At 35.5% G+C, this 13,742-nt stretch overlaps 1 protein-coding gene across 1 annotated transcript; it reads left to right on the forward strand.

Annotated features, from left to right (window-relative positions):
- Positions 1 to 1,147: 1,147 nt before the first annotated feature.
- LOC100924887 (olfactory receptor 7D4-like) lies at positions 1,148 to 7,745 on the forward strand. The gene is made up of 2 exons (XM_003760971.2): positions 1,148 to 1,167; positions 6,800 to 7,745. Exon 2 carries the CDS (start codon positions 6,807 to 6,809, stop codon positions 7,743 to 7,745), a length of 939 nt encoding a protein of 312 aa, XP_003761019.2. The 5' UTR covers positions 1,148 to 1,167; positions 6,800 to 6,806.
- The last annotated feature ends 5,997 nt before the right edge of the window (positions 7,746 to 13,742 follow it).

Genomic DNA, 13,742 nt, shown 5'->3' on the forward strand with positions numbered 1-13,742 from the left:
CTGAAAGCTATCTATATCAGTTTGAAATTATTTTATATGGAAGAGTAATTAGACTTATTCTGTTTGGCCCCAGAAGACAGAATGAGGACAAAATGAGGCAAATCCACCAGGACATTGATTTTGGTTCAGTTGAAGCAAAAATTTCCTTGCAATTAAAACATGTGAAGTCCTCAAAGGCAGTGGATTCTTTGTTGGGAACATAGTAGATAATTCAGATTGACCTGACAAAGCTCTTGAGATCCCTTCTTGCTCAGGATCTTCAGAGTTTGTTAATTTCCCCCTGCAATGTTGGACAGCTCTGATTGTTAGGAAATTTTCTACCATAATTTCCTGCCCCTTTGGGGCAGGAGCTGCTCAGAAACTTGAAACACAATTATATGATTTTTCTAATGAAGAGTTTGGGGGATCAAGCCTCTTAGGCACTAGAAATTTCAAATATGCTTCCTTTTCCTCTCCAAGACCAGATACCAGCCATCTTAAGTCAGAGAAGAATCTACTTATGTCTCCCAGAGATATCATTCCAACTGCCTGAAACTCTCTACTTTTTGTGGATCCCAGAGTTTCTGCCATCTTCATCTTCTATTGGAAATAACAGATACGGTCAGGCAAACGTGTTCCCTTGGTGATGTTCAGTAAGTGATTGGAAACTGGAAGTGTTGGCAGAGGAAAGAGAGAAAAAAGAGGTGGGAAGTAAAGGGAATGAGAAGTAACCTGTTGTTGGTCAGAAACTCATGAAAAGTCAGCAGAACTCAAAATACAGTCTAATTCAGATAATAAAACAAGATAACTTGATCCACTCCAGGGTTTGCTTGAAAATGCATCCTAAGGCCAAGTTTGGAGATAAAGCAAAGTAGAATAAGCCTTATACTCTAGTCAGGCTCAAGTTTTATTTTTGCTGTTAACTTCTAGGACCTTGCTCTAATGATTCTTTTCTTGGTCCCTGAACTGCAAAATAGACATTAAAAATTCCCTATTGACATCATGGTGTTTTTTTGAGAGTCAAATGAGATCATCTTTGTGGGATTTTTTAGTGACCTTAATTCATTTCAGCAAGATAAATTCATATTTTTATCATAATAGAAGAGCTATAATTCCAGTCTGGCCTAATCCATCTCAGCTAAATATAATTCAAATGCCAGGGATAATCTTTAGCTTGAAGTTTCAGATGCACTAATGGGAAGCCTAGTAAAAAAAAAAAAAACAGAAGGGTTGTGTTCCTACTTCCAGATACAAGAAACTTTAAGAAAGACCCTTTTCATTCAAACCATAGGTGATTCCTATATTCTTGAATTCCACCAACATCTGAATGGCACAGTAAACTGAGCCTATCATTCAGGGAAAAGGTCACAAGTCAGGGAGAGTAGACAAAGGGAGGGGAGATGACAGAAAGCCTCCCTAACCTAATAGCAACTGTTATTTCTATGCACATTTTTAAAGATTTTCTTAATTTTATCACATGTTGTCTCTCGGTGGGGCAGCTAGGTGATATAATGGATAGAGCAACAACCCTGAAGTCAGCAGAATCTGAGTTCATATCTGGCCTCAGACACTGTGTGACCCTGGGCAAGTCACTAAACCCCAATTGCCTCAGGAAAAAAAAATGTTGTCTCTCACATATATAATTTCCTATCAAGATATAATTTTTATTGCTTTTGTCATCATATCCAGTTTGTCCTCTTGGTATTTTTTCTTCTTTCCTTCTGCTTTTAATATGGGCTAGACCAGATGATCCGAAGTTCTGATTTTATTATATTTATTTCATCCTCTTTCCTATCTCTCCTTTTTTTCCACCTTCTATTCCTATTTCCATTGCCCTGCATACTAAGATTTTTGCTTAACACACTTATTACACAGACAGAAAAATAAACCAGTATTCCTTGAGTTTTACTATGATTAAGATACAAGAAGTGTTTGGTGCCAGGTTATTTGATAGTATACAGTGCAACCATACTGTGAACTAGAGACTCTGGACAATTATCAATTAGTTACTTTATTTATCTGCCTCTAAGATTGTAGAGAAGGCTGGGATAGAGAGAGACAGAGAGGGAGAAGCCCAAATAAAAGGTAGAAAGGTTTTAAAGAACAGGTAAGATTGGATATGTGATATTGAGGCAGGGAGAGAAAAATGCTTTCAAGAATTCAAAAAGTTTTGTTGAACCTCAGAGAACAAAACTAAGGATAATGCAAGGAAATTAGCAAAAAAATATTTTGACATGATGGAAAGAAAAACTTTCTATTCTATTCTAATTGCAATAAATATTCTAATTCTAATTACAGCATTAAAGCTCTCAAAGAAGCACAAGCAGACATTACACCATGTCTAGGAGGAATTTCGTGAGGATTCTATGAAGGGAAGAACAGGATCTTTAGGAAAAGGACTTCTACAAACTCTGCTACCTTTTGAAATAAGAACTCCCTAAATTTCATCCCACTTTCCCCTGAAGTACTGCTTTTTTTTTACTTTGGAAGGGTGATTTATTTTATAGAAACTGTTTCTACTATACAATCTTAGAAAAGGCTTCTTTCTAGAAATCAGTTATCTGTCTAATTCATGTCAACTCAAAAATCAATAGAGGAAGCACATTGGTGGAAGTTTATAAATATTTCAGATCTTAAACCTCATGCTACTCCCTAGAACTGTGATGACAGACAATTGTTGTCCTCTAGAGATTCAATTTTCTGGTCTGAGTATAGATTAGACAAATAATCCCAAAGTATATTTTACACATGTGAAAAAAGACTTGAGGTCTTAGTGAAGGATAAGCTAAGAATGACCTGTATGCCAAAGGAGTCTTGGACACAACAACCTTTCTGTGAGAGACTTCTCTCTTACTAGCCATCAACTCCATCAGGGTCTATTCTTGCTACTCCCACCAATATCATCTTCCAAATGAGGAATAAACTGCTTTTCTTTATCTCTCCAACATTCTCTCTCTCTTGGATTTCAAGATATCTCCCTAAATAGATATGTGTGCTGTTTCTAGCACTTCTGTGCTAGTAGTAGCTATCTTTAAGTATTTGAAGGACAAGCAAGAAGTAATAGATGTGTTTTCCTCAATCAAAAAGGACGTGGCAAAAAGACAAATTTGGACTTGTTCTCAGAAAACAAACAACCAGCAGACAAATTTCTTAAAAGTAAAGCTTACCAAATATGTATCAGAAAGTGGTGCATTCCTGCTCATGGGAGATTTTCAAGCAACAATTGGATAAAGATTTCTCAACTGTAAAATCACCTTTCCTCACCTTTCCTGCTGTGTTTCTGAGTCTGTAGATTTCAAAGTCAGGACTCCTTGCCCAGGGTCTTCTCATCCCCAAACATCATGCCACCTTCCTTTTCCCATTGGTGAGTTCCTTCAGAGAATTTTTCATTATCCTCCTGACTGTTCTGAGTCTCCTGACTCTGTCATCATACCCTTGTACTGGTTCCTTCCCTCTCTCTGCTTCATTCGCCTTCTTAGTTGAACTTTTATCCTTAACACTTAGCATACTGTATATATCACAAATAAAACCCTGCAAGAAGAGATACTAAGATATACTCCATTAAAAAAATACTCCATTTAAAATACTCCATTAAAAAAACAGAATAAAATATATGTAAGTACACCTGCTAAAAATAAACCCAAGATCCATATGCACAAAATTATTTTTTAAATATCATATACAAATAAATTCAGAGGTAATGTTTAATAAATGTGTCCTGCCTGGATAACCATGTAAAAAGATCTGAGCATGTATTTTATATAGCCACATCAAATTTGTCATCATGGAGGGAGAATTCTCATTTAGGTATAGGTTGGACTAGATAAGTTCTGAGATACCTTCCAATTATGAGATTCAGTGCTCCTGGAATTTTCAGAGAGTATTCTTCCAGAAATTTTATCTCTTTTATTCAGACTGTTGTTGATTTTTCTCATTAATATGCCAGGTGGACTGTCCTTGTTTGAGATTGTTAACTTTACTCAAAAATATAAGGTGAAGACCTGACTCCATTCTCTCTATAAATACTTTCCTAGACTAAATAACTCTATTTTAACCTGGATCTGTCTTCCATTAACAATATTGTTACCCTGACCCACATTTTTTTTTTCAAAACCACATACATCTTGAAAATGAATGAAAAACATAGCTCAGCATAGATCAACTGAAATGGACTTCAGATAATAAACATCAGAGTTTTGAGGAATTTTAGAATATGTCAGAACTGGAAGATGTTATTTTCTGGAGCTCCCAAAACCCTTCTAAGATTGATGGAGCAGAGTCTCAGAAAGGGGCCCTTTCCTATGTACAACCCTTAGGCTATCTTAGAGGAGCCTTAGCAATACAGAATCACCAAATACTGGAGAGTTGAATTCATCCACTAATGATTATGTGTAACTACAGAATATAAGATGAGGAAAAATCACACAAGCCTCTAGAATCCTCCCTCACACAAGATCATGATTCATTTTTAAATTATGTAAAGGAAATTAGACCTATTGAAGAAAATAATTAGGGAAAAACATCTTTAAGACTCCCAACATTCCTCACTCCTTTTGAACACAGGATGTTCTCACAACTGCCTGATTTCTCAACTGAACCCTCTTGTTAGCCAGAAAGCAAACACACATGTAGGAGTAAGTGGCTAATTCTCATGGTGGTATAGCTGTCTTGGAGGGTGGGCACGGTTAGATCAGTACAGTGTGCAATCAGGGACAAGGGGTTGGGGGGAGACATGGTAGTGGTGGTTTCCTGGGAAGTAGAAGTGAAAATGTTGGTGTTTCCTTTACTTTACCTTCCCTTCTCAGCAGCTATCTAGACTAGAGCAGTAGTACACTGACTCCCAAATCAACCTCTCTTGCAGTTTTGCCATGTCACTTTACAGTCTTGTCAGCATCTGACAATGTAAATTCCTTGTTTATATTCTTGTTTATATGTATGTATATATATATATATATATATATATATATATATATATATATATAGTGTGTGTGCGTGTATGTATTACAAAATTGCAAGAGATATTTTTTTATTTCTGGTAGGCGAAACTGGTTGTGAAAATAAATTATCATCTTGTGATTTACCTTATACAGAAGAGAATTTAGAGATTCAAATTATTATAAAGTATGTGATGATCTTGATACTTCTATAAAACTAGCTTGAACAGCTGGTACCACATGCATTTATTTTTATATTGCAGTAAATATCAAGTATATTCCACTGCTTCTATTTCTGCAAAAGTCATTTCTACTTTAATTGGTATGGGCCACGCTCAGACCCTGAGTCTTAGTGTAAGAGAGATTCTGGCTGCATTGGTAGATAAGAATATTAATGCTATATGCCACAAACTTGGGCTTGTTTAACGTATCTGAAGAAATTTTTAGGGAAGAGTTTTTTTTTCCCAAGAAAGATGACAGAAATAAGAGACAAGCCAAACAAAAGCTGAATTTTTATAGACAGTTACTTGTTAATTGGTTTCTAGTTGAAATGGTCTAGTCACCAATGCTTCACTAGTGCAGTTGCTTATACATTATTTAAAGGAATTTAACTGTTAAATTGTTCTCTACCTTTAATGAAATAGACCTCTTTGAAAACTGCAATTGTGTGTATGTTTATTTTTATTTCTTTTGATATTTGATATTACCATTTGATGAGATGGACTTGTGAACATTTTGACATGATATAAAAATCTTGTCAATTCACTTTCATTAAAGATACTTTGGGTATCCTAAAACAGTACAGATATACAGATAAAACATGTATTGTTGTGCCTCCAAGAATTTTCAGAGTTAAAGCTTTTATAAAGTAAAATGAGTTAATCTTCAAAAATGATTTAAAGTTTATAATAGTAAATTCATTATGAGTCAGCAGTGACACTGAGACAAAATAACCTAAGGGAAAATAATCTATGTTAAAGGAGATATAGCTTCCAATAAGAAGAAGTTGATCATCATATTGTCCTTGACCATAGAGTGACCTCATCTAAAGTATTGTATTTAGTTGTAGGTACAACAACTTAGAAAGGATATTGATAATCTGGAAAGGATACAAGGGAAAGCAATCAGGATGATATGTAGATCAGCTGAAGGAATAAGAATTACTTTGCCTAAAGAAGAGAAAACATGCAATATGGACTATCTTCACATTTTTAAGAGTATGTTATGTGGGACAAAAAAAGGGATTTGTTCTGCAAGTATTCAGAGAACTTGAAAATGTGAATATTTTGGCTCAATAGAAAGAAAAATAAGCAGAGTAAAATAGATTCTCTCAGAAAACTTGAGTCTCCCTTCCATGGAGGTCTTCAAAGAAAAGCAAGATCCTCAATTGTCAGATATATTTTTGTACCGGTATTTTTTAATAAAATTTTGTTCTGTGTTTTATGCACTCTCTTTCGTTTCTATGATTTTATGATTACAGATGAAGAATAGACAGCCCAAACTTTGTCATTCAAGATCACTGTCCTCTCTCTTTACTATTGGAAGTAAGAGTTGACCTACCCAAAGTATCTCCTTCTTTATGTCAATGTTTAATGGTCTCTGGTGCTAAAGAAAATTTGAGGTGGTATTCATAAGATTATCAGTGTAGTTGTTCATATTTCAAAGATTGTCTAAATTGGAAGGAATCTCAGAGACCATTGGGTCCAAGTTCTTTCTCTAATATGGAGTTGAAATGTGGGAATAGTGACTTGTCCAAGATTACAAAGGTAATAGATGGCAGAGCAGAGAAATTCTAAGTCAAAGCCTGGTATTCTTTTCATTTCATATGAAAGGATAACTGTATTTTCATGTAATGCTCTTTTCATTTCTTTTTCCAAGCAGAAAAGTAGTTCCATGGCACCAAGAAACCAAACACAATTTACGGAATTTATCCTCCTGGGATTTTCTGAGAAACAGAATCAGCAAGGGCCCCTCTTTGGACTATTCTTGAGCATATACTTGGTCACAGTGATTGGAAACTTGTTCATAATGTTGGCCATTGGCTCTGACTCTCACCTCCACACTCCCATGTATTTTTTCCTTTCCAATCTGTCCTTTGTGGATATCTGTGTGGTAACTACTACAGTCCCCAAGATGTTAGTGAGCATTTTGACACAAAACAAGACCATTCCCTATGCTGACTGTCTTGCCCAGATGTACTTCTTTCTGGTTTTTGCTGGTTTGGACAATTTCCTCCTCACTGCAATGGCCTATGACCGTTTTGTGGCTATCTGTAAACCTTTACGTTATGGAGCTATTATGAGCCCTGAGGTCTGTAGCTTACTGGTTCTCCTTTCCTGGATAATAAGCTTTCTAAATTCCCTCCTTCACTGTCTCATGGTAACAAGACTCTCCTTCTGTACAGATTATGAAATTCATCACTTCTTTTGTGATCTTCCTCAGGTTCTGAAACTCTCTTGTTCCAACACTTTTATCAATAATATCTTAGTTTATATTGCGTCTATACTGTTGGGTTTTCTCTCCCTCACAGGAATCCTTTTCTCTTATGTTCAAATTTTTTCTTCCATTTTGAAAGTCCCATCAACTGGAGGTAAGTATAAAGCCTTTTCTACCTGTGGATCTCACCTCTCTGTTGTTTCCTTATTCTATGGCACAGGAATTGGAGTATATTTGAGCTCCTCAATTACCCACTCTTCCTGGAGGAGCACAGTTGCTTCAGCAATGTATGCTGTTATCACCCCTATGTTAAATCCTTTCATCTATACACTAAGAAATAAGGACATAAGAGATGCACTTAGGAGGCTCATTAGCAGAATAGCCTCCTCTCAGTGATGGGGCTAGCTCCTGGTTCTGGGAATAGTACACTAATACTTCTGGCAAAGATATTGGGAGGATTCATCAAATCTCTTCTCACTCAGATCCATTCTCCATTTAGACACTACAGTGATTTTATTTAAGAACAATTCTGATGCTGTCACCTCTCTCCCTCCCTCAACTCCTATAGTGCAATGAATCCCATTGTCTTCCTATTGCTTCCAGGATCAAATTAAAAATCCTCTATTTGACATTCAAATCCCTTTATAATCTACTCCCTTTCTAGTCTTATAATACCTTACTCCCTACCACACACTCTTGGTTCCAGTGACATGAGTCTCTTTGCTCTTCCAAAAACAAGACACTCCATTTCTTGGCTCTGGGCATTTTCTTAAGCTGTCCCCCATCTCCAGAATGCTATCTCTACTCAACTCTGCCTACTGACTTCTTTTACTTCACTTTTTAAAAATTTACTGGAAACCTTCCCCAACTCTTCCTAATTCTAGTCCCTTCCCTTTGATAATGATTTAATTAATCATTATTGACATTCATTAATTCACTAATTATTAATATAGTAAGCACTATTAATCTAGAATATAGCTTGTATATATTGTATATATGGGTTTGCATGTTGTCTCCCTCCTTGAATTGTGAACTCCTTGGGGTTATAGTCTTTTGCCTCTTTTTGTATCCCAAGCACTTAGCAGAGTGCCTAGCCTCAATGTTCTTATCTTACTGGCTCTTGTTGACTACAAATGACCTTGATCTTATTCTTCGTGGACTTTATTCATGGAGTTTCCACTAAAAAGTCATATGTTTTTAATACCTAATGCTTCCTCAAGACATTTTCTAGCTTTAAAAAATTCTGGAAGTGAAGTAACAAGGCCATAATTTTAGGCCTCTGCCCACTTAAGAACTGTATTTTTGGATGAGTCATTTAATAGCTTTATCCATTAATTTCTTTGTTTCTGAAATGGGAGTTGGAAGATCAGCCCTGACTATCTGCTATGGTTGTTGCTTTTTACGTCAAATCAAATATTGTATATAGAAGTGCTTTGTAAACTATGAAATATTATATAGCTACATAAAAGAAGAATAAAATAGAGAAAATCCACAAGGGATTTCATCATTCTTCTGATCCTTAGCAGACAGACATTATAAGTTGCTGCAGTTAAGAAAAAATTCGTAGTGTCCAATACTCTCACCATGAATCTCTTTGTACTGTACCTACTACCATAGATGAAATCTTTTTAAGAACAGAGCTCTGATAATATGGCCTCTGAGAAACTAAGGCCCACTCCATTTGATAAGACATTGAATGTGTGCATCTGTGGAAAATCCAATAGCTTTCAAGATCGACTATCTTCATCACCCTCAAAAATGTATCTAAGCATTCATTACTTTATTTAAGATACTTCACTGGCTCTTTATTATAGCTAGGATAAAATTTCATCTCCTACTACATTTAAAATGCATAATCTAATTCCAAACTATGTTCCTGGGCTTATGTCATATCACTACTCCAACTACATTAACATCAAATTCACTTCCTTGTAGTGATGTCCCATTCTCTTTCCCCAATCATTACACAGGCTGTTTCCTACACATGGAACATGATGGGACTGTATTCACCTCTATATCTTGGATTTCCCAACTTCATTCATAGCTGAATTCAAACACTAACTCCAGTAAGAATTCCTGATTTACCCAATTGTTAGGGGCTTTGTACACAAAAACAAATTTGAAATAGTTCCTGCTATCTAAGACTTTATATTCTATGGGGGAAGGAAAATTCAAGATGTACATAGATTAGTAAAAATAAAATATATACAATAAATTTGACAGGCGTGCGGATAAGATTAACAACATATTTGGAAAATACTAGGAATCGGGAAAGATATTAATCAAGGAAATAGCTTTAGCAAACTTTCAGACTACAAAATAAACCCTCAAAATTCAACCACATTTCTATTTAATAATAACAAAATCCAAGAAGCAATAATAGAAAAGGAAATGTCATAGAAATAACTACAGAACACATAAAATATGTTGGGATTAATCCACCAAAGCACACAAATGACTCGTATAGATTCAATTACAAAGTATTTCTTAAGTTAAAAAAAATGTAAATAGCTGGAAGAATATACAATGCCCGTGACTGGACCATACCCAATATAATAAAGAAGACATTACTCTCAAGGCTCTCTTTTAGGCTATATTAATCAAATTACCAAGGAGATTAATTATACAAATTGATAAAAAAAAAATTTAAAAATTCATTGGGAAAAAAACCTAAAATATCAAGGGAAATGATGGAAAGAGAAAGGAATGAAGGGGAGATAGCAGTTCCAGGCCTCAAGCTATACTATAAAGCAGCATTCATCAAAACTATCTAATTTAAAATTCAGAGTTATATCTATGGAACAGATTACACAAAAGAGAAGCAGAAACAAGGGAATTCACTGACAGAGGATTTAATAAAATGGAAAACTATTAGGGGTCTTGTTGAAGATTTAGCCTGAGAAAATGAGAAAATACTAAGCTGGGTTAGTGCAGGGTCAATTTATCAGGTTGATGGATAGCAACATTGAATAAGAATGGGTACAAGGGGGACTGCTATTGGTACTTACCGATTCCATTGTGTAGGTACTCAGAGCCTGTTTTCCATCAAACTGAGACAATGATTGTTGAACTTTGCTGAAGACCTCAGGGTATTTGCTATCAAATATGAGAATATCTTGACCAGTGATGAATGAGCAGGAGTGAGCACAAAGATCTGAGAAGACCCTCCCCAGCTTTAACTTGGCTACAGTTCTTTAGGCTTATATGTGGCACTGAGAGTTTTAGGGTATAAAAAAGGAGACAGGTGGAGAAGCAAGGGGAGAGGAGTTCCTGAACATGTAACTGATTGGCAATAAAGCTGTCTCCTCTTCCCCACTCCTCTGGCTCCTGACTCTTGTCAAGAATATGGCTGGCCATGTCCAATAGTACTCTGAAGACCCATAATGGTAAGACCCTTGGCTGCCCCCAGTGGTAAAATCCAAAAAGAAAACAAATTACCTATTTATTTGATTAAAACTATTGAGAAAAGTAGAAAAGAATCTTACAGAAATTAGTTTTAACAATACATTATGCTGTGTTATACAAAAATTCCAAAAGGATCAGTTTAGTCATTTTTCATTTGTATCTGACTCTTTGTGACCCCATTTGGGATTTTCTTAGCAAAGATACTGGAGTTGGTTTGCCATTTCCTTTATCAGCTCATTTTGCAAATAAGCAAACAGGGTTAAGTGACTCAGCCAGGGTCACAGAGTTAGTGTTTGAAATTGGATTATATTGTAGATATAATGGATATTGGATATAATGTAGATAGAAACAGATCATGTCTCACAGCTAAAGAAATGTGTTGTTGATTGTCCTTATTTTTTTGAAGAGGACCAAACATCAAAAGGTGATGTCTTAACTTACTCATGAATTGAATTTAAAGTGAGGCAGAGTCATAGATGTAGTCTTAAACAAATAAGAGATAAGCAATTACAAAACATAAAACTTTACAAGGAAATGAAAATCTTTTATCATGGCAAAATTAATGTATCTAAGATAAAATTTCACTAATGAGGGTATGATATCCAAGATATGTGAAATATATATATGTATGTTTATTATATGTAAATAAATCCATATATGACTAATAACTATTCCTCAATATACAAATGGACAAAACCTGTGAACAAATAGTTCTTAAAAGACAAATAGCAAGTAAGCCAAATCACTAATAATAAGAAAATGAAAACAAGTCTGCCATTTTCACCTGTATCTTGAATATTGACAAAGATAATCAAAATGACCACAGTCAGTATTGAAGGAATTGCTGAATGATAGGCACATTCAGACTTTGTTTGTGGAGTTGTGAAATGGTGCGACTATTTTGCAAATCAATTTGGAGTTATGCCAACAAAGTGCCTAAAATGTTCATAGCCTTTGATTAAGAAACTCCATTACTGAACTTCTCATCCAAGAAGGACCATATGTCACATGAATTCAAGGCCTTTCAGCATCTTCCTTGTCCTCCTTTATTTGCTCTCCAAGTTGTCAATGCTGTTCTGGAACTGTAATGTCCAGAAAAAAATACAAGAGTCCTGATGAGGTCTGATCTTGAAGGCAGAGTACAGAGAGATGATCATCTTATTCTTAAAACTTATTTCTCTCTTAATGTAACCCAAGATTTTATTAGTCTTGGCAGTTGCCACATTGTATTGCTGAATTTGTCTTTTTGAGTTTTCAGTCCACCAAACTCCAAAGGTCTTTCATAATAACTGTTGAATGACCAAGCTTTTCCCATCTTGTAAGACTTTATATTTGTGCCTATTGAATTTTATCTTAGTAGATTCAGCTCTCAGTTGTAAAAATCTTTTTGCATCCCCACTCTATCATATAAATTTCCCCCATCCTTCCCAATTATATGTCATTTGCAAATTTGATGACTTTTATCCAGATCACTGATAAAAATGTCACATGGTCCAGGGATCATCACAGATTTCTGGCCACCAGAGATTCATTCTGGAAGAAGACCACGACATCAGGAAGGCGATGCCATCACATGCAAGGGAATTGGATTCAAGTGAGGGAGGACTGTGCAAGGTCACCTGCTTCACTTTCTCTCCAGAGCCATCTGGATCCAATGGCAAGATGTAGATCAAGATGACTGGAGATGGCCCTGCATGAAATGTAAGACTTTGGCCTTCTTAAACAGGTCTCAGTTTTCTGAGGTCACACCCATTCAGTGATTAAGGGTAGGTAGCAAATGAGGCAAAGAATCTCCTCTTTCAACTAGTCGAAAAGAAAACTAAATCAATGAATGAATGAATAAATGAATTAATATGGAAGGGGAAGATCTTCAAGATTTCTGGCCAATGCAGAAATGACTACTGTTTATATTGAATCTGAGTCTATCTGTTGACTATTGAACCATTAAAGTCTACTCACGAGTCTGATCATTCATAGTTTTTAATTTATGTAATTGTTACACATTTTGTTTCCTTGTCTAAAACAATAGTATGAGATATTGTAACACACTCTCCTTCCTAGAATCTATGTAAACTATATTAGTCTCATAGCTTTGTTTTATTTTTTGTGTATTACATAACTTCTCTGTCATGTACTATACACCCCACCTTTCATTTCCTACCTGTATGGACTACGTCTTTAATTTTTTTTAATTTAGGTATTGCCTTGGTGCCCAGTTCAGGGCTTTGATCACAGCAAGTATGCAATATGTGTTTGTTGAGATGACTTGAGTTTGGTGTTTCTGTTCTTAAAAAATAGTTTCTGGCTAAGAGTTTGGGTTCAATAGATAAAGTACTAGACTTAGAATGAGGAAGACCTGAGTTCAAATCTGACCTCAGTCACTTATAGTTGTGTGATCATGGGCAAGTCATTTAACCTCTATGTGCCTCAGTTTCCTCAACTGTAAAAGGGACTCATAGTAGCATTTCTCTCCCAGGATTGTTGTGAAATTCAAATGAGATAACATTTGTAGGGTACTTTGAAAACTTTAAAGAATTATATAAGTTCTAGCTATTGTTCATGTTTTCCCTGCTTTTTTTGTCATTATTAAATATCCCAGGAGTCAGCAAATAGGTGCAGTAGATAAGAATACAGAATGTGGAATCAGACAACCCAGGTCCAGATTTTCACTACCTATATGACCTTAATATCTATGTTACATAGTTTCCTCATCTATATGTATTCTGGATTTTGAAACCATTGGGGTTTCCTCCCCTGCACTTATCCTTGCTCTGAAGTCAGAGGACCTGACATCAAATCCTAACTCTGAAAATCATTTACAACCTATGTGCTCTTTAGCAAACCATTTGACCACTGTGGATCTTCATTTCCTTGCCTATAAGATGAGAGGATTGGACTAGAGGATAATTGAGATCCTTTTTAGCTTTAAGTCTATGATTTTATTATAACTGTTCTTTGGAAATAGTGACCAATGTTACTGAAAGAAAT

The sequence above is a fragment of the Sarcophilus harrisii genome, chromosome 1 (assembly GCF_902635505.1).
Source record: "Sarcophilus harrisii chromosome 1, mSarHar1.11, whole genome shotgun sequence".
Lineage (NCBI taxonomy): Eukaryota > Metazoa > Chordata > Mammalia > Dasyuromorphia > Dasyuridae > Sarcophilus > Sarcophilus harrisii.

Excerpts from the sequence above, each read along its gene's own strand:
- LOC100924887 (XM_003760971.2), top strand. The coding sequence starts at position 6,807 with ATGGCACCAAGAAACCAAACACAATTTACGGAATTTATCCTCCTGGGA.